A 20,490-nucleotide genomic window follows, 5' to 3' on the forward strand; every position below is an offset into this window, starting at 1 on the left:
AACCCAGGGTCTTCTGTCCAGGCCGGCCTCCTGGCACTCTTGGGGCACAGATTGGAAGAGAGCACGGGGTGCGGACAGAGCTGTGGAGGTCAACACCAAATTTTTATTTGGGAAATCAAATTGGGAGGAAGTACCCTTAGGTCCATGGGGACTAGCTGTGTGGCCACTCTCACCCCATCTCCGGATGGGAGGGACAGAACCACTGCCCGATGGGCCCTGGTACAGGGACCTGCACCGGTGAGGGGCCCCACCTGGCCCTGGCCCTGGGGCTGGGGGCTGCAGCTCCCGAGGCAGGGGCGGCACCAGGGCAGGGCTGGTAGGCTGGTGTCCGGGCTCACAGGGCTGGGCAGCTCCAGGCGTTAAGGCATCTGTTCATGTGAGGGGAGCGGGGATGGGGTGGGAGGGTGCAGAGATGTGCTGGGGGCAACCTGAGACCCCCCACCTCAGCCCAACCCGCAGAGGCCTAGGCGTGGGCAGGGTGGATAGGTAAGTGGCTGCTTTGTAAAGTGCTTGGTAGAGAGGAGGCAGGGAGGCTGGGTGAAGGCCCGTGCTGGTTCCAGCAGCTCCAGAGCCGGCCCCCTGCCCCAGGTAGGGGTGGAGGGTGGCTCAGGGACACCCCTGCCCCACAGCAGGTGGGGGAACTTCCTGAGGTCACTTGGACATGGGGTCACAGGCCCCAGCAGGCTGGAGTCAGGCTAGCAGAGAGCCCCGTCCCAGGGTCCACGGCAGCCTGGGGTCTCCGGCTGTGCTTCCCACTAGGGCCCCAAGAGGCTGGGGAAAAGGCTAGAGGCGGCCGAGTGCGGGCGGCACGTGGCCCCGCGTGGGGGAGCCCCCTCGGCCGGGCTCCAGGGGGCCCGCAGTGGCGGGCGGTCCTCGGGGCGGCCGAGGTGGCACAGGTGCAGGCCAGGGGTCACCCTGGGCTGGCCACGCCGCCCCCATCCACGGCTGCAGGTGCCAATCCACCCCCTGCGGGTGGGCCGCGGGCGTCAGTGAGAGAGAAGCAGAGAGGTGGTGGAAGTCAGCGGGAGGCAGCGCCGTGGGAGCCCCCCACGCCACTCACACTGGGAGCTGCGGCCCCCAGCCCGCCCCTGCAAGGCTGCCTTAGCCCCACCCTCCCTACCCTGGTTCCCGCTCATTTGGCAGGCAGAGACCAGCAAATGCAGGAACCCTTCCCACAAGGACCCCCCCCCCCCCCCAGCCAGCAGGTTATACCCAAGCCACCTGCTTCAAGGACCACAGCTCTCCCAGTCATTGCCAGTATGGAGCCCCCACCCCCCTGCCTATGCCGGGACAGGGACCCCCTGACAGTCCCCACCTCCCAGGCCTGTGACTTGGCTCCAATCGGAGGAACACGTGACCCTGTGCCCGCTGCAGCCCCCCCCTCCCCCCGAGCCAGACCCCTGGCCTCCCCCTGCCCTGGGGCGGGGCCTGCTGCCCTACAGCCATAGCCCTGGCCTTGGCTCAAGCACTGGCTCCAGATGCCTCTTTTTCTTTTTTTAATAAAATTATAGATATATAGATGTAATATAAAAACATAAAACAGACACAACGCAAGCGGACGTGGCCATGTGCTTAATCTTGGGTCCCTGACGCCAGGGGAAGCACTGACCCCACCCCCATCCCGCACCCGGGGTGCTCTCCACGGGTCTGTGGGGGGGGATTCTCCAGTTTGGCAGGGAGGGCCTGAGGGCTGGGGAGGGACTGCCTGAAGTGGCATTGCAGGTGCCTCCACCCGCCCCACCCCCACTCCCCGGCCTCCTGTCGCCTCCCACAAGAGCGTAAAGCATGAGGTTAAGGCTTCGATGAAAGGGACAGCGGCGATCCGAGCTGGGCGCGGCACACGGACATGGGGACGAGGGCCCACGGGCCGGGCGAGACGGGACACACGGAGCCGGGGCCCCGCCACAGCTGTCCAACTCATCTGCTGCAGCCCAGAACCAACCAGGCCCGGGCTGCACTCTAGCCCACCCCCTACAGGGGCACGGGCCTTGGCCAAGCCACAAGCAGGGTCTGTGAAAGGCAACGTGTTAGGGGGCCCGGAAAACCCACCTGCAGGGAGAGCAAGCAGGGGGGCAGCCTGCCCTGCGGGAGGAGGAGGATGGTGGGTGTGTGGGTGCTGGGGCAGCAGGGGTGAGCCTGGCCAAGGGCGCAGAGACAGACCGGCAGCCCCCAGCCCTGCCTCACACGGGGGCGGGGAGGGCCTTGTCCCAGAGCAGATGAGTGGCCAGGCGGACAAGCAGAGGGTGAGGGGACCAACTCTGGAGGCGTGGGCGCTTCCTCCTGCTGCTGCAGCCGCGCCAGGCTGGGCGGCCCCCTCTCCCTGGGGGAGTGGAGGGGGCGGGGCCGAGAAGGGGGTAGGGCCGCTGTCCCGTGGAAACACGGCAGATGGGTGGCAGTCAGTCCTCACACCGAGATCTCGTAGGTGGTCCCACCCACGCCGGACACCTTCTTAACCAGCGTGTGCCGGGCAGGGCTGGCGGAGGGCCCCGGGGGGCCGGCGGTGGGCCCCAGCCGGGCCAAGCCCGGGGACTGCCCGTTAAGCTTACTTGGGGGGGTCTTCAACTGAGGGTGGTCCCTGCATTAACAGAAGCAGACCAGGCACGCACACGGTGAACACAGGACCACAGGACAGGACAGCGAGTGGGGGATGGGGGACACGGTGAGGGTCGGGATGGACACGTGGATTGGCACACAGAGCTGCTACAGCCCTGCCGGGGTTGAGGGTCTGCTGTCTCAGGACAGAGGACAGTACAGTCACCTTGCCCCTCCTTGGTCCCTCGGTCCCTCCCCCCCAACAGACACGGGCCACAGAGAGGGCTGGCCAGGTGGACACTGGATGATGGAGTCCCCAGGCCTTGCCTGGTCCTGTCCTCCTACCCACACTTCTAGCAACATTACTTATACACCCCTGGGGGTGAGAGTCCCTTCACCCCCACCCATCAAACCCACATGTCCCTGACTGGCCCCGAGGGTACGGAATGGCCTCCTGCTGGTGGCCTGCAGGCTGTGGGGGCAGAGCTGTGCCCCAGCCGTCTTGGGGCTGAGCGGCCTGGATGTGGGTCTCATGGGTGGCTGCCGAGACCTGGGTGGGGTGGCATCAAGATACCGCCTGGTGCCCAGCAAGGCAGCCAGCCCAGAATCCTCAGCTACCAACCCACTGTGGTGGTGGGGGATGGGGGGCCTCTCCAGGCCTCAATCTCCCAGTCTGTAAGCAGGGGAGCCCCTGCTTCCTGAGAGCGCCCAGGGCCCCGTGAGGGCCAGGCCCTGGCACCCTGGGCAACAGGTTTTGCTTCCGCCAGGTGAGCACGTGGCAGCCCGGAGCCCCCTCAGCCCCTGGGAAATGCAATGAGTAGACTTGGGAAAGTCACGGCCCGTGGCTAGCAGGAGAGCCGGCGCTGCCACGTGGTCTCTGCTCCAGGGGCCAGTCTAGCCCTGACCTTGACCATAACCCAGGCCTCCCACGTGCTAGGTCTGTGCCAGCTGCGGTGCAGGAGCTACTGGGCACAGAGTGCACAGCCTGCCCCTGCCCAGGGAGGGTGGCCGGGGGCCTTTGAGGCAGGAGGCAGCCCACCCTCCCTACCCCGTCCCCCTGGAGGCAACCACAGGCCACAAGGAATGGCCCGAGTCGGCCCACCCCCTCCAAGCACCCACCTCTGCACGGCCAGCGAGGGCGGGGGCTCCGAGGGGAGGTCCGAGTGGATGAAGGCGACAGCTTTGGAGCCTGCATAGGAGGGGGAGCGGGGGGTGCCAGGCGGGGAGGGCAGGCCCTGGCGGGCAGGCGACCTGTGGGAGCCGCTGCCTGGCCTGGGCCCTGGGGCGTTGTTGTTGGCCTGGTCAGCCTGGAGGGAGGAGGAGGACGTCCTCGGCGCCCGGCTCACGGCGCTGGACAGCGAGGAGAGCGACGCCTGCAGAGCGGGGTTGCGGGCGCCGCCACCTCCGCTGCCGCCGCCGCCAAATCCCAGGCCGCCCACCAGGTCATCCCTGGAGCCGTAGCGCAGCGCCAAGCCCCGAGGGCCGTCAGACAGCACGCTGGCCTGCTGCAGGCTGTAGGAGCTCGGCGCGTCGTAGACGCCCGAGTCGCCGAAGAGCGAGTCGGCCTGCGAAAGCAGCAGCCGCTCGCGCTCCTCCCTGTCCTTGCGCTCCTGGATGGAGGCCATGATGGTCCTTGACAGGTTGTCGTAGCGCACGGGCGAAGGCTCCCGCGGGCGGGGTCCCAGCACCGGGCTGAAGCTGCGGGGCGGAGGCCGCGGGGGCTCGCCCACAGCGCCCGGGTGCAGGTAGGGCGAGCGGTAGCCGGGCGCGCCCGCCGAGGGGTGGGCCGGGCATGCGCGGCCACCGCCGCCGCCAGGGGACCCGGGGTTCAGCAGGCTGTCGTAGGACAGGCTGCCGTTGCGGTTGGGCAGCGCGTGCGGGGCGAAGAGGCCGCGGTGGGGCGCGGGGTTCCCACCATCGGAGCGCAGGGGCTGCAGGGCCACGTGGTCTCCGCCCCGCCGGCTGCCCGCTGCCTTGAGGCTCAGGGAGCGCAGCGCCCCCGAGAAGGCGTCAGTGGCGCTGAGCGGCGGGGACGGCGGGTAGGCGGCGGCGTGCAGGCTGCCGGGGCCGTAGTCTGGCAGGTCCAGGCTGGGCTCGGACACGAAGTCCAGGCTGTCGTCCCCCAGGGTCAGGGAGTCGGGGCCGGGGACCTGCGGGGTCATCAGCATGCCTCAGCCCCACCAACACACACACACACCTAGGCCACCCTCTCTGCCTAGGACCACCAGGTGCTATGCGTCCACGTGGAGACTGCAATCCCAGGGACCCCAGCTGAGGTAGGCACAGCCGACATGTCACCCACCACGGACCGGGCCAGGAGTGGCACACAGTGGCCAGCATCCCCCAAGGGAAGGGTGGTGGGGTGGGGGCCACAGAGTGAGGCTGGAACTGGCCGCTGTGGACATCTGGGACTGTGCCCTGGCAGCCCACCCCCCCCCCCAGCTCACAGGGGCCACCAAGACAGCCACAGCGGGGCTCAGTGGCCGAAGGCAGCCCAGGGAGGACAGGGGCCTTGTGGCTGCCAGGCTCCAGCCACCACTGGCTGTGAGAAAGGGAGTGAGAGATCCCGAGGGCGTCCCCAGGGTGGGGCTGGCCTGGCTGCACCAGGGGCAAGCCTCTCCCGGGGCCGGCCCTCACCCAGGGGAGGGGCCTCTCCAGGGAGGGTGGGGCCTGGGCTTGCTGGTCTCACCTGCTCCCCAGGCCCGCAGAAGGGCGCCTTGGGACCCGTGGGGAAGCCTGGTCGAAACTTGTACATGGCAGGCGTCGGGGGGCTGGTCCTCTGTGCCGACAGAGCACTCTCTGGAGACACAGCCACTGTCACACGGGGGTCAGCTCGGTGGGGGAGGAGGGTCAGTCCACGCCCCCACCCCGGCGTGGCCACCCCCCACCTCACCGGCGCTGGCCGGGCGCGGGGTCTTCACTTCACCACTGAACGTGCTGCTCTCCATCTTGGGGGGCAGTGGAGGCCCCAGGTCCAGTGGCTTTTCGTCCAGCCGGTCCAAGCTGCCCTTGGACTGGGAGAAGGCGGGGTCAGTGGTGGGTAGGGCTCGGAGGAGGGATGGTGCTTAACTGGGGATTCCTTCCTGGGGCCGCTGGGCCCAGAACTGCCCAGTCTCCCCGCGTTCCACCTCCCTCCAGCCTGCCCGCCTCCCACCCGGGGCTCCCACCTTGCTGCGGCCCAGGCTTGCCTTCAGCCCATTATCACTGAGCTTGACCTTGAGCGGGGCGGCCCGGTCCAGCAGCTCAGGCCGGAGGAAGGGCGGCTTCAGGCTCACGGACAGCGGCAGCCGGGGCGGCTCCCCCACATACCTACACCAGGCAGAGGGGTCAGCGGCCAGGCCCAGGGCAAGGCCAGCCCCATCTGCCAAGAGCAGAAGTGGACCAGCCTGAGAGTCCACAGCCTCCCCACCCCACACCCGGCAAGCAGCCCCTCCCACCCTCCTGCCCAGCCAGGCCAGGCCTCACCGGGGAGCCAGGGGGCTGCAAAGCACGTGTTCCACGTTCCCGTAGCAGCCTCTGGTAAAGGGGTTCACGCCTCCACGGAACTTCCCGGTCACCTGTGGACAGGGGAGCCCTCAGCCAGCCTGGCCACCAGGGTCCAGGCCAGGGTGGGCAGGATGGCTGGGAAATCCTCAGAGGCTGGTCCCTGTGGGAGGCACCACAACTAGGCCCTGATGGGGAGCTATGGATTTTTCTGGACCCTGGACAGGACGTGATCCATGGGCAGGAAGTGAGGGAGCAGGGGACAGGGCAGGTGTGGCCCCCAGCTCCATGAGCCCTACCCAGGGATGTAAGTACCAGATGATCCTCCTCCTACCACCACTGCACAAGCGCTGGCCCCCAAACCCCGCCCCGCTGACTCCCACACAGCCCTGGAGGGGTGTGCACCTGCTCGTTGGTGGTGCGGCCCCGCGTGACCAGCACCACGTGGAAGCCGGTCAGGCCAATGACAGGGATGAAGAAGAGGCCGGCCACACACATGACAGCCATGCTGGCCCGTTAAGGCCAACGCCCTGGGGGGGGGGGGGTCTGCAGAACCCCACCCCCACCCCCACCACGATGACCAGCAGTCGGGCCCTGTGGACCAATCCCTCTCCCCACACCCCGTACCCAGGAGGAAGGCGACCGAGCCCTCTGAGCCCCCCCCCACCCCAGCACACACAGGCTGCAAGGATACGTGATGGTGGTGTGGGCTGCGCCCAGCCCCTCGGCGTGGTTCAGCACGTAAACGAGGCCAAAGGCCACGACGCCCACCATGTGCGCGCTGAGCGACAGCAGGAACAGGAAGAAGTAGCGGTAGTTGCGGCGGCCGATGCAGTTGTTGACCCAGGGGCAGTGGTGATCGAAGTCCTGTGCGAGGGAGGACGCGGTGGGGTCAGGGCGGGGGCGGGGCTTGGGCCGCAGGGGCGGGGCCGCGCGGGGGCGGGGCCGTCACCTCCACGCAGTTGTCGCAGACGCTGCAGTGGGAGCAGCGGGGCGGGCGGTAGAAGTGGCACGTGGCGCACCACTTCAGGCGGACCTGGATGCCACGCACGTCCACGTTCTTGTACAAGGGGGCCCGGAAGTCGTCCTCCTTGTCCTCGTCCTCATCCGCTGCGGGCCAGGGGAGCGAGCCAGGTGACTTCCTCAGTGGGAGAGCCGCGCTCTCTCCCCCACTCCCCGCCCTGCCCCGCCCCGGCCAGGAGCACCCCAAGGCTGTCACCGGTGTCAGCCGCTCGCGCTTCAGCGCACCTGCGCAGGTGAGCTGCCTCCTACCTCGGGGGAAGACGCCGGGGTCCATGAAGGTGGCCATGCTGAAGTTGGCCAGGACAAAGAGGAAGATGATGCCATTGTAGACGGGTACGGCGGGGGACACGGCTCGCGTCAGCCATGGGCACCTGCAGGAATCGGCCAGGCAGAGCGCTGGGGTAGGTGGGCAGGGCCGGCAGTGCAAGGGCAGCGCCCACGACGGCTAGGGCGGCTGGTAACCCACCAGGGCAGTTCAGGCCAGCCCCGGGCCCCTCCCCCGCCTGTTGCCAGTCCAGCAGGGGGCCCTGTCCCCAGGGAGATGGGGGTGTGTGTGTGTGTGGAGAGCCTCCCCAGCCCATTCATCACCTGCTTTGCAGGTGGCCACAGAGACACATGGAGGCCTCAGCCCTCCCATCTCTTGCCGCCCCTAAGCACCTGGTTCCAAGGTCGCCCCCTCTTCCAGGAAGCCTTCCAAGACTCCAGGCTCCCGCCTGGGGAAGAGTCCTACATACTGCCTGCCTCTGCCCTCACTGGGTCCCCTCCCTGGAAATCCACAGGTCCCCCTGCAACAGGCCCTGCAGAAGCCACTCTGGCCCCTGGCACCCCCACCCGCACCTTCCCCTGGCATGCCCCGTACCTGGCTGCTGTCCACTCACCTCCCCGTACCCAGGCCCTGTGGAGTCAGGGGCCCGTGGGGAATCCCCCCCCCGCCTCCACCGCAGCCCTGACCGTGGGGAACGGGGTGCCCAGTGCCCGCCGGCCACACGGGTGCACCCACGCCTGCCGTGGCCGGGAGCCAGCCCGCCGCCCCGGCAACCACCTCCATGGCAGCAACACTATTTTTAGAGGGAAGCGAGAGGCTATTTAAAGCTCCCGTTTCCCACGCAGCACCCTCGGCAGGGCCCAGGGCCCACAGCTACCCCTGCCTCTTGGCCGTGTGGTCTCCTCTGCTGGGTGGCCTCCATCAGCCCTGGCCTGGGGACCTTGGCCGCGACCCCTTTCCCTCCCAAGCCCCCTCATTCCAGCCCAGGGTACAGGCAGCAGGCAAACCCCAACGCCGTCCGGCAAGGTGACCATGTGCTGGGCTCATGGGGGGCGAGGGGGCACAGCCCCAGTCCCGGCTGCTGTGGGCTCCACAGGCAGGTGAGGAGCCCTGGCCCTCTGGGGAGAGGCGGAGCCCCCTTGGACTTGTATGCGGGCTGCGCTGCCCGTGTCTCCTGAGCCTCCAGTGCCACCTGCAGGCCAGGTGGGTCGTGCAGCAGCCGGAGCAGGGTGCGGGGGGAGTGACGCCTTGGGTCGGGTGAGGGCAGCGACCGGTTTGCTCTTGGAAACCCTGCCATGCCCACCAGCACCTGCACCTGCCTGTGTGCTTCCAAGGGGGCTTTAGTGGACTGTGGCAAGCGTTTTGGGGGTGGGGGCGGGTTCTCTGATTCGAGCCTCGGCCCCCCCCACACACCTGTGCTCCCCGCCCTGGCCACCACCTAGGGAAAGCATGCTTCATACAGATATGTACTGTGCAAGACACACAGGCTCAACACTCACACACAGCCACCCGCACTCGTGCACGCGACACAGACCTGCACACATGGGCACACACAATCACACACGTGCCGACAGCGGCTCCTCCTCCCGCTGCCTCTCCCCCCATCCCAGGCCTGTCCCCGCCTCTCTGGGCTCCCCCTCCCACACCCCCCTCCGTGGAGAGGGCAAGTGCTCCAGGACACATGAGGACATGTGGTAACATGTAAGGACACACTAGGACGCATGAGCTTGCGGGGCGGGGCCAGCGGAGCTCCAGGCTGAGGGAGGCTCCTCTTGGCCTGCAGGGATGACACCCTCCCAGGTCTGACGTGCACCCTAGGGTGGCCCCACCCTGGCTGGCTCCAGGAGGCCCTGGTAGGCGCCACAGAGACAGGCCCCTGGGCCATGGGCGTGGCTTCTGGCCTTCGGTAGACAGGGCAGGGGCCGACACTGTCCCCTGACCCCTTCCTGGCTGGCTTGAGCCCTGCCGCCGCGTGTTGAGGGCGGGCCTGAGTGTGTGTGTGTGTGTGTGTGAGTGGGTGTGGTGGGGGGGGCACCTCAGAGGCCGTCTTCCAGGTCCAGCCCACGCCTGCCGACAGCGTCAGGGCCACGGGCCGGGACACGTGCCACCGCCGTGGGCTCCACCCGGGTCGAGGCCCCAGTTCTCGCGCTGGGTCAGGGGTGGCGGGGAGGGGGAGCCCAGCGGGGAGACCCCGCCCTGCGAGGGGGTGGCTGAAGGGGCAGAACGTCCCGCCACAGCTAAATGCGGAATGGAAAATTTTAACTCAGAGGTTTTCGTTGACTTCGAGTTCTTGGTTAACACCGCGGGTGTCTGGGAGTCACGCTGGCCTCCCAGGGGTGGCTGGGCCCAAGGCACCCATCTATGCCAGTCCCTTCTTACCAATACCTGGGGAAACCATAGGGCCAGGGGGGTAGCGAGTCCTGAGACGGCTCCCACCCCAGGCTCCTCTCTCAAGGCCCCATTCGGTGGCTGTATCTGCCTGAGGTCCCTGTGGCCGCCCAGGGTCTGGCGTCACAAGAGCCTTGTCATTCTGCAAAGTGCCTGGGTGGGGTGGGGGGTGGGGGCGCAAGGAGCAGGCTGTGGCAGGAGGTAGTGGGTGCAAGGCCTGGCCTAACCGCTCCTGGCCCAGCCTGGCATCGTACCACAGTATGAAGGACTTCTGGGACCCAGACCCTGCCAGAAACCAGGAGGACTTCCTGGAGGAAGAGGGCTCCTGAGAAGCTGCCCTGCAACATGCGACCCCCATCCTCAGAGGGGTACGCCCCCACATGGAGCATCCTTCCAGGGGGAGGGTCCTGCATGTCCCCACACCCCCACCCCTCCCTTAGGGAGCTGCTCATTCAGGATCCCAGAAAGCACCGCCCGCCTGGTGCATAAGCCCACTTGCCCGGTTCTTGTTTCTTCCTGAGTTCAGAGAGGGGACGCAGGGGGGCATCCAAGGAGCTGGGGGTAGGCCCTGAGTGCACACTGCACGGTAGCAGTCACTCCCGAGCCTGGACCCGAGACCTCCCTGGCCCAGGCGGCAGCATCCATGGGGCATGGAGGACCCGTCACCTGCCACAGGCCACAGCGTGGGGCCAGCCAGGGCCATCGTGGGCCAGGCACGGGCCAGGGCATTGCCCCCCAAAGGGACAGCCCCACCCTTCCAGAGTCCCCACGTCCCTGAGCCCGGAACCCCTTGCTTCCAGAACTGGCAGAGTGTAGGGTTTGGGAACAGCCTCAGTGCCCAACGCCAGGTTCCTGGGGACAGTGGCCACCTCGCAGGCCAGCTGAGGGAGAAAGGACGTGGAGGATCTCCGGGTGCAGCGGGAGGCTGGCTTCCATTTCATTCACTTTATTTTTTTCCTCCCCCCCTTGCATTTCACAAGTTCGCTGTGGAGCGCACTTTACCACTTTTAAAGTCACAGGAAGACGCAGTGACTTCCCCCTTACCCCTTCTCTGTCCCTGTCCCAGGCTCCCCAGGCCTGCCCCCAACGTGGGGACAGTCTGTGAGTGACAGGAACATGGCCCGGGCTGGCTTGCACCAGAAATACGCCGGTCCACACGGGCCTGTTTTTAAAACCACGTGTGACAGGGCTGCCACCTGGTTCCTGCCCACTCGGCGCAGCATCACTCACTCTCAGAACAGGTGGCTGGCCGCAGCTCTGGCTGCCTGGAACCTCTGGAAGGGGGGGGGGGGGCATATATAGTCCGAGATCCAAGCCACGGGACACTCCTGGAGCCCCGAGGAGGTGGCCCGGTGACCCTGGAGGGACAGCTGTGTCTACAGCAAGCCACTGTGTGTCTGGGGTGAAGAATTCGAGCCTGGAGACACCTGGGGTGGGGGGACCCTGCTGTCACTGGGTGCTCCCGGCCCCCCACCAAGAACTGGAGGCCTGAGGCTACCAGTCCTTGGTACTGCACCACACCAGCCCGGTATGGTTGCTACCCAAATATTTGTCTGTGCCCCAGTTCGGCCGGGCCTGGGAGCCTTGCTCAGAGGGGTGGCCGAAGCGGATACTGAGACCCTGGGGGGGGTGAGGGCAGGTCTCCCCTGGGGCCATGGCAACCAGGCCAGGCCAGGCCACACCTACGCGGGGAACTACTTGGCGATGCCCCAGGGCAGGCAGCCGGGAGGGGACCCAAGAGGCGCCCACGGCCACATACACTGGCGGGTCCGGGCAGCCCACGGTCCCTCGTGAGTCCGGCAGGGAGGGCAGTGCTGCAGCCACACCCTGGGCAGCCCGGCGCAGAGGTGAGGGGCCCAGCGTCCGCGCGCCCCGGGCTCACCTGTCCCCGGCGCCCCCTGCGCACCTGGCCCCGCGCCCCGCCCCTGCCCCTGCCTCCCCCCGCCCCGCCGCAGGCCGTGTCCCGCGCCTCGCCCCCTCCCCCGCCCCGGGGGCCGTGCCCGCCGAGCCGGCGGCGGCGGCGGCGCACACTCACGTGAACACGAAGAAGAGGGTGCTGGAACCGACCAGCAGCGCGGCGGCCGTGGCCACCGGGATGTACTTGGCGGGTTTGAGGCGCGTCCCGGGGCTGCGGGGCATCCTGGGCGCCGCGCCGCCGCATCCCTCCCCGGGGCCGGGCGGGCGGGGCCGGCCGGGGCGGGCCGGGTCGGGCCGGGGCCGGGCGGGCGGGCGGGCTGGACGCGGCGCAGGACCCGCGGCGGCGGCGGCGGCGGCGGCGGCGGCGGCGGAGGAGGAAATCCCACCCCCCGGGCGGCGGCGGCGCGCTGATGTCAGCGCGCGCTTAAGGTGGACCGGGCCATCAGGCCGGCGGGGCGGGGCGGCGAGGACGCGGCTGGGGGGGCGGCGAACACCCCCACGGCCTTGCCCGCTCAGGGGCGGGGTGAAGGCCAGCGGGTCACCTCCGGGGCCAGTGGGTGGACCGCTCCCTAGCCCCCTCCCGGGGCACGGTGGGGGTCTCTGGCAGGCGAATGGCCCAGGACTCCTGGACAGGGTCAGACCCGCTCATCGGAGCCCCCCACCCCTGGTGCCGAAACCCGGGAACTCGAACCAGACGCGTAACATTGCACGACTGGAGAGGTAAGATCCAGAACTTCACACGGGAGACGGGTCGACGTCGAGGAAGGGTATGTTAGAAGAATTTCTCCTGGTTATTATCATTTTTTGCCTTCTCTCTTATTATTGTTTTAATACTCGCTGTTATAGTTCTAAAGTTGTGTGCGGCCCAGAGTAAAAGGAAACAGTGCCTTTTAGAATCATAGATATGGGTACTACCAATAGTCATGAAAGTGAAAGTTTCGTGGATCCCATACAAGCATTATTAAAAGAAAGGGGATTAAAAGTTTCCACAAAAACAATAAAGACGATTTTAGAAGATATAGACAGGAAAGCCCCTTGGTTTGTTTACACTGGAGATATTAATTTGAAATGTTGGGAAAAATTAGGAAAGGATTTGGAGCAGGCTAAAGAAAAGGGGTCGCTTAGGGCAGGAACCCTTCCGTTTTGGAAATTGGTACATTCCTGCTTACAAACTGGTAAAAATGTGGAAATTATCAAACAAGGGAGAAGAGCACTAGCTGACCAGCAGGATAGTTGGTTGGAACAAAGTATTACGGAGGAGAGGGAACATACCAAAAGAAAAGGCAAGGTAAAAGATGAGAGATCTCACAAGGAAATGAAGAAATTTTTGAGCTCAGAAAAAGAAAAACCTTCAGCACCTTTGTACCCCGCCTTAAGTGAGTTTGAGGATCTTAGATTGGCAGAAGAGGAGCAGTATGAAGAAAATTTGGATGATGATTTCACTGAGACTGAGGAACAGGGCGCAGATAATAAAGTTCAGGCTGCTAGCGTGCGCCCTCCCCCTTATGTTATGCACAGTAAAGGCAGCCATTTTATTAAAAGGGAAACGTGGGCCCAGTTGGCATCAGCCTTCCCGGTATTTGAGGAACAACAGACTCAACGCCGATTTCATGAGCCTATACCATATAAACAGTTAAAAGATCTAGTGGAGGCCGCTCGCCAATTTGGTCCCAATGCCGCCTATACTTTAACTTTGTTAGGACGATTAACCACTAATGCTATGACACCTTCAGATTGGTTTGAGATTGCACGAGGCAGCCTCAGCACGGGACAATATCTCGATTACAGATCTATTGTTACCGATGCTGCACATACACAGGCTAGACAAAATGTGCGGGATGGTCAGCCGCATTGGACAGCAGATATGCTTTTAGGACAAGGACAATGGGCGGCTGATCAAACTCGCTACCCCCTTGAAGTATACAGACAGATTAATGACATATATCTCAGGGCTTGGAAGACTTTACCCAAAAGAGGTGAGGTCTCGGGGAATTTAACAAAAATTATTCAAGGGCCCAATGAGCCTTTTTCAGAGTTTGTGGGTAGAATGATGGAAGCAGCGGGAAAAATTTTTGGAGACGTGGAGAGTTCAATGCCCTTAATTCAGCAGCATATATATGAGCAAGCTACTAAAGATTGCAAACGAGCCATAACTCCATGGAAAGGAAAAGGGCTAGAAGCCTGGTTGAAGGCATGTAGGGAAATTGGGGGACCATTAACTAATGCTGGGCTTGCTGCTGCTATTTTAACTGCAACAAAACGTAATAACAATAATGGTGCATGTTTTAAGTGTGGGAAAATTGGTCATTTTAAGAAAAATTGTAAAGAACAAAAGGAGCATAACAATCCTGTGCGACAAATACCTGGCACTTGTCCCAGATGCAAAAAGGGGAAGCATTGGGCTAATGAATGCAGGTCAGTAAAAGACATTAACGGACAACCCCTCGAGACAATAGAAAAGGAGTCAAAAAACGGATATCGGGGCCCCCGTCCCCAGGGCCCGAAAGCATATGGGGCACTACAGGAACCTTCCATGCAGCCACCCCCGAAGTCCGCAGAGCAACCGCGGGCTCCGCAGGGCTGGACCTCCGTGCCACCTCCGGCTTGGTATTAACACAGAGCATGGGAGTACAGATAATAGATACAGACATGCAGGGCCCATTAGAAAAGAATACCGCAGGATTAATCATTGGACGATCATCATCAACGCTACGAGGGTTAATTGTTTTACCAGGAGTAATTGATCCTGACTATGAGGGTGTTATTAAAGTAATGTGCTACTCCCCTTTTGGAATAATTTCCATTTCCCCTGGCGATCGCGTAGCACAACTTCTGATACTGCAATCAGGTCATGAAAAATACCCCGCCCGGTCACGTGACCGCGGCGCATCTGGTTTTGGATCTACAGGAATCGATCTCGCATGTCTAAGCATGGAATTAGATGACCGACCAATGTTACAGATAGAGGTGGAGGGTAAACATTTTTCAGGCTTAGTGGATACAGGAGCAGATCATAGCGTTATGAGTAAACAATTTTGGCCAAAGGGATGGCCTTTGCAGCATGCCTCTCAAGACTTGGTAGGATTGGGATATCGACAGGCTCCAGAAATAAGTTCTAAGGAACTCCACTGGACAGTCGATAAACAACAAGGCACCTTTCGTCCCTTTGTGGTAGATTTACCTATAAATTTATGGGGTAGGGATATACAAACCCAGATGAAACTCATATTGACTAATGAGTATTCGCAGACTAGCAAAAATGTCATGGCAAGACAAGGATATATGCCCAATAAAGGGTTAGGGAAAAATCTTCAGGGTATATCAGAACCGGTGGAGTTAGTTCAAAAAACAGACCGCAAAGGCGTGGGTTTTTCCTAGGGGCCACTGAGGAAAAGCTATTACGTATTCCCTGGAGTACGAATAAGGCAGTGTGGGTGCCCCAGTGGCCCCTCAGTCGTGAAAAACTCGCCGCCGCTAGAGAACTTGTGCAAGAGCAGCTGATGTTAGAACATATGGAGCCCTCAGTATCGCCCTGGAATACTCCAATTTTTGTCATAAAGAAAAATCAGGCAAATGGAGGCTTTTGCATGATCTGCGAGCAGTCAATAGACAGATGCAATTGATGGGACCAGTACAGAGAGGACTGCCTCTTCTGTCTTCCCTTCCAAAGGGCTGGCCTATGCTAGTGGTAGACATTAAGGATTGTTTCTTTTCCATACCTTTACATTCTTTAGATCGAGAGCGATTTGCTTTTACTCTCCCTTCAGAGAATCATGAAATGCCTGACGCAAGGTATCAATGGAAAGTGTTGCCTCAAGGCATGGCTAATAGCCCTACTCTTTGCCAATTATATGTTAATCAGGCTATCGCACCAGCACCAGTACGAAAACAGTTTTCACAAGTCCGTATCATTCATTATATGGATGACATTCTTATCACAGCTCATTCACAGCAATTAGTAGATAAGGCCTTTGCATTGCTCTCCTCCTGCCTTAACGCATATGGTCTTTCTATTGCCCCAGAAAAAAAAATACAACAATCTGATGTGGTGCAATTTTTAGGAGCAAAAATTACTACAACTTCCATTCGGCCACAGAAGCTCTGCATTAGCACTCAAAACCTATGCACACTGAATGATTTTCAAAAACTGCTAGGGGACATAAATTGGCTACGTGGATATTTACCGCTGACCCGAAACGACCTGCAACCTTTGTTCTCTATTCTGGAGGGCAATCCAGATATTGCCTCTCCTCGTCAACTTACTCCTGAGGGCGTTAAAGCTTTGCAACTCGTAGAAAAGGCCATTAGTAAAGCCCAACTATGTAGGTTTGATCCATCTAAAAAATTACTACTATGCATTCTTGCTACGCCCACTACACCTACTGGAGTGGTGTGGCAAAATGCTCCTTTATGGTGGATACATGGTAATTCAGCGGGTGTGAGAACATTGCGGTATTATCCTGAATTAGTAGCTCATTATGCTCTTCTGGGTCTCAAGTTTTGCACAATGCATTTTGGTAAACATCCTGATGAGCTGATTGTGCCTTATACTCAGATGCAAATTGAGACTCTTGCCGGTACCACTAATGTTTGGCCTATTGTTCTAACTGCCTTCTCAGGTGTAATTGATAATCACTTGCCAGCGGACAAATTATTAACTTTTGTGCAGCGAAATTTAGTCTACTTTCCTAAACTTACAAAGAGCAAACCCATTCCCGCTGCGACAACTATTTATACTGATGGTTCCAAGACTGGTCGTGGAGCGTATGCTACAACTGATTCGGAGCCTGTGATTCTTCATTTTCGCCCTAACGCCCCTCAAGTGGTAGAGTGCTTAGTGGTATTGACAGTATTTCGCACATTTTCAGATGAACCCATTAATATTATCTCAGATTCCCAATATGTGGTGAATGCTGTCCGTTCACTAGAAGTTGTAGCTCATATACAGTCGCATAGCACGGTAGCCCCGATATTTCGACAAATCCAGCAAGCTATCCTGGTTAGACGTATGCCCTTTTTCATTGGCCATATAAGAGCTCATTCTGGCCTCCCTGGACCTATGAGTAAAACTAATGCCAAGGTAGATATTGCAACCCGTAATAGTGTCTTTGTATCTCTGACTTCTGTTGACCTAGCAAAAAACTTTCATGCCTCTTATCATGTTCCAGCTAATACGCTGCGCTTGCGCTTTCATATCTCCAGAGAACAAGCTCGGCAAATTGTAAAGGCCTGTCCAGATTGTGCAATATTCCTCCATCCGCCACATTCTGGTGTTAATCCTAGGGGACTAAAACCTTTATCCTTATGGCAAATGGATGTTACACACATCCCAGAATTCGGTAGGCAAAAATACGTACATGTCTCAGTGGACACATATTCTGGTGTCATTCATGCCACTTCCTTGTCTGGGGAACGTGTAGCACAGGTGAAACTTCATTGTCTTGAGGCTTGGGCAGCTTGGGGAAAGCCTGCCCTCATAAAAACTGACAATGGGCCCGCTTATACTTCAAAAGGCTTCGCTACCTTTATGTCACAAATGCAAGTAGCTCATAAAACTGGCCTACCGTATAATCCTCAAGGCCAAGGCATTGTGGAGCGCGCTAATCACTCCCTAAAAGAAACATTGCAAAAACAAAAAGGGGGAATTGCACTCCATGCAACCCCCAGAGAACGCCTCGCTATTGCATTATACACTCTCAATTTCTTACATTTTAATACAGAGAATGAATCAGCGGCTATGAGGCATACAAAAAATCCTGTACAAACTAGCCAAAAGGTCATGTGGAAAGATGTACTAGATAACAAATGGTATGGCCCGGATCCTGTGATACAGAGATCCAGGGGAGCAATTTGTGTTTTTCCGCAGGAACGACCAGACCCGATCTGGATTCCAGAAAGACTGACAAGGAGAGTGACAGATAAGAAAGAAGAGGAATTTCCTCTAGCAGTCTTGTTTCGACAGCCACGGGACTTTGGGATTATAGCCATTGTAACGGCAATTGTCGCCTCTGCCGCAGCGGCTGTTACGGCGGGAGTGGCCATGGCCTCCACTGTCCAAACTGTGCAGACTATTAATGACGTCGTAAAAAGAACATCAGACGCTCTATTTGTCCAGGAACGCATAAATGATCATCTGGCTTCGGGGGTGCTACTATTAAATAAACGCATGGACTTGCTGCAAGCAGCTATGGAAGATCTTTTTGAAGTCACCAGCCTAGGTTGCGTTCAGAGACTGCACCATATGTGTGTTACGCCATATCCGGCCTCTCTGAATGAGTCAAGAAAACTTGGGTCTTATCTATCAGGGAACTGGTCTATGGAATTTGGGGAACTTCAGCAAAATCTTACTATCATGATTTTGCAGCTGAATGAAACTAGAGCATCTGTTGTCACTCTGAAAGGGTTTTCTGATTATATATTACAGGGGTTACAATGGTTCAAAGAATGGGTGGGGGTTGGATTGTTCGGAGCTGTATTACTATTAGGGCTATTGTGTACTCTTTTTGTTCTTTTCCGATTAGTACGCAGCCGCAAGCGCGAAAAAATTGCTCTCCTGCAAGCAATGGCCGCAATTGAGGCAGGCAGTTCCCCCGCGGTTTGGCTCAGCTTGTTTGAAGAAGCTTAAAAGAATGTCCTTGCACTCAGGGGCCATAGTGCCATTGCACCTGATAGGAATTCTTTTCATCTGGGATATTGCCTTAGCACTCCGAGAGCTTTTGCTCATTGCACCGGAATAGGAGTATCCCTGAGCACAGGCGCCCCTTGATCGGCCAGCACATCATGAGGTGAAGGCCTGATCGGGGATAAGACCTCATTTGCTGTAAAAAACAAAAAGGGGGAACTGTGGCAGGGTGCCTACGTGCTGGAGTAAAGGTTGCTTGCATGCCTACGTGCTGGAGTAAAGGTTGCTTGTGTGCTCTTCCAACAGCCTTAGATAAGTGTCTGTGCGAAGGCACTAATGTTTAACAGGGCCAGTTTCTGCGCTCCTGGTAAGGCTTGTTTATTCTGAAGCTCCCTGCTTTTGTGGGTTTGTATTGTGCTGCTCTTTCGCCATGTTTAGACTTAAGATAATGTTTAACTATGTACTGGGACAGGGGATGGGTACATAAGCAGTGGAAGAAATGTGTTTAGCGCCTCTCCGCCTACATCTGTATTGACAACCGAGTGGCGTCTCAATAAACCGTGATCGAAGAAGGATCTTCGTGCCGTTAATTCTGTGCCTTGCTGGTCAAGGCTCGCCGCACACCCCCACGGCTGGGGTCGATGGGGTGGGTGTGGAGTTATGATTGTTGACCCCTGCCTGCCTCCCAGCCCCCAGCCCATCGGGCTCGGGTAGGCAGCTGGAGGGCAGGCGACCTTTCCACATCCTGGCCCAACTGCACCGGGGTTTGGACACAAGCAGGTGTGGGTGGGAGCCCCAGGCTCACCGGTTGAGCCCTGCATCTTCTTGGACACGGGGCCCCCACACTGCCAGCCTCCTCCGCTGCAGGACCCGCCTCCAGCAGGACACCCCGCCCGGCCACGGCCACCCATCTGCTTAAAGTGGACCAACCCCCTCCCCACGGGAGGGGGGTGGCCCCCACTAAGTGTAGGCTGGGGGAATCTTGGTCAAGCTCTGAACCCAGGGCAAGTTGACCTGGGCTGAACTATCAGAGAAATGGACACAAGAGGACACCCTGGCCACATCAAGACCCCCTCAAGTGGTTAGCCTGTGCTGGGCAGGCCAGGCCATGCTGGAGGCCCAGTGCTGTGCTGGTCCCAGTGTGGGGGCAGGAGGTCCTTAGGAGAGCAGACCCCACCTGCAGTGACCCCCAGGGCTGGGGGCAGCACACTTCAGTTAATAGGTGTCCCAGCCCCGTCAGGCCCTCGCTACTTGCCCCTGCTGCAGCCTAAGCACAGAAGCCCCAGAACCCCTCCCCCCACCACCAGCGGCACAGGCGAGCAGGGTGACACAAGCCCCTGGCCCAGGGACAGCAGAGATCCCAGGGACAAGGGAGAGGAGGCAGAAGGCAGGAGCCCAGCAGCCGGGCCTGGGATCTGAGGCCCCCTTATCCAGTTTCACTGTGGCTCGTTACCCCTGCTCAGGCTTTGTCCAGAAATGTTGGATGGAAAGCTCTAGAAGTCAATCATTTTAGAGAACTGTGTGATGAGCACCTGCCATCAGCCACGCGCCGTGGACACTGCCCAGCTGGTTGCCAGCTGGAGTCGTGTTCCAGTAGCCTCAAGAGCCACAAGTGCTTCCTTGGTAAGTGAAGAGGTCAAAGTTCACGGCTCGCTAAGAAATAAACCGGTGCTGAGGTTGCCACAGTCTACTACTATGTTTCTAGTACAATGTTATTATGTTATTAGAGTTTGTCAATAGGCACCACAGTACTTTAAAATACCGCGAGGTGGGTTAAGCCACTGCCAGCACCTCACCAGTTCAGGCCCTGGCTGCTCCACTTCCGGTCTTGCTGATGGGCCTGGGAAGGCAGCAGATGCTAGCCAAGTCCTCGGCCCCTGCACCCACATGGGAGACCTGGAAGAAGCTCCTGGCTTCGGCCTGGCTGTTCAGCCATTAGGGAGTGAACCAGGAGATGATCCCTCTGACTCTGCCTTTCAAATATATTTTGAAACTTTTCAAAAAGTTGATGAAAAATGGAATTGAAATGTTTTGATAGGGGCCAGTGCTGGCATCCCATATGGGTGCCAGTTCAAGTCCCGGCTGCTCCACTTCTGATCCAGTTTCCTGCTCACGTGTCTGGGAAAGCAGACGATGGTCCCTGCCACCCACGCGGAGGATCCAAATGAAGCTTCCTGGCCCAATCTTGGCCTTTGCAGCTATTTGGGGAGCAAACCAGCAGATAAAAGATCCCCCTTTCTGCCTTTCAAATATGTCCTTA

The 20,490-nt window shown here is 59.8% G+C and overlaps 2 protein-coding genes across 3 annotated transcripts; one reads left to right on the forward strand and one right to left on the reverse strand.

Moving 5' to 3' along the window:
• Nucleotides 1-88: 88 nt before the first annotated feature.
• On the reverse strand, nt 89-11,836 carry ZDHHC8 (zinc finger DHHC-type palmitoyltransferase 8). Of its 2 annotated transcripts, none has more exons than XM_062182300.1 (11): nt 11,727-11,836; nt 7,288-7,409; nt 6,968-7,125; nt 6,710-6,882; nt 6,421-6,523; nt 5,998-6,089; nt 5,700-5,841; nt 5,426-5,546; nt 5,222-5,331; nt 3,652-4,682; nt 89-966 (listed from the first exon to the last, which is right to left on the reverse strand). In XM_062182300.1, the coding sequence occupies exons 1-11, from the start codon at nt 11,828-11,830 to the stop codon at nt 756-758; spliced, it is 2,367 nt and encodes a 788-aa protein (XP_062038284.1). In that variant the 5' UTR covers nt 11,831-11,836; the 3' UTR covers nt 89-755. The 2 variants fall into 2 exon arrangements, with proteins under 2 accessions (XP_062038284.1, XP_062038283.1); XM_062182299.1 differs by lacking the exon at nt 89-966 and adding an exon at nt 1,454-2,575.
• A 277-nt stretch (nt 11,837-12,113) lies between these two features.
• On the forward strand, nt 12,114-18,802 carry LOC133752010 (endogenous retrovirus group K member 7 Env polyprotein-like). Its single transcript, XM_062182294.1, has 2 exons — nt 12,114-12,375; nt 17,475-18,802. Exons 1-2 carry the CDS (start codon nt 12,220-12,222, stop codon nt 18,231-18,233), a joined length of 915 nt encoding a protein of 304 aa, XP_062038278.1. The 5' UTR covers nt 12,114-12,219; the 3' UTR covers nt 18,234-18,802.
• Nucleotides 18,803-20,490: the final 1,688 nt, after the last annotated feature.

The sequence above is a fragment of the Lepus europaeus genome, chromosome 23, assembly GCF_033115175.1.
Source record: "Lepus europaeus isolate LE1 chromosome 23, mLepTim1.pri, whole genome shotgun sequence".
NCBI lineage: Eukaryota > Metazoa > Chordata > Mammalia > Lagomorpha > Leporidae > Lepus > Lepus europaeus.

Bases quoted from the DNA above. Each gene is read 5' to 3' on its own strand.
- LOC133752010 (XM_062182294.1), top strand. From the start codon at position 12,220: ATGGCCCAGGACTCCTGGACAGGGTCAGACCCGCTCATCGGAGCCCCC. The intron at 12,376-17,474 runs GTATGTTAGAAG...GTTTTTCCGCAG, and splicing joins CGGGTCGACGTCGAGGAAGG to GAACGACCAGACCCGATCTG.
- ZDHHC8 (XM_062182300.1), bottom strand. From the start codon at position 11,830: ATGCCCCGCAGCCCCGGGACGCGCCTCAAACCCGCCAAGTACATCCCG. The intron at 6,524-6,709 runs GTATCCTTGCAG...TTAACGGGCCAG, and splicing joins GCAGCCCACACCACCATCAC to CATGGCTGTCATGTGTGTGG. The intron at 5,332-5,425 runs GTGAGGTGGGGG...CTGTGTCTCCAG, and splicing joins CCCGCGCCCGGCCAGCGCCG to AGAGTGCTCTGTCGGCACAG.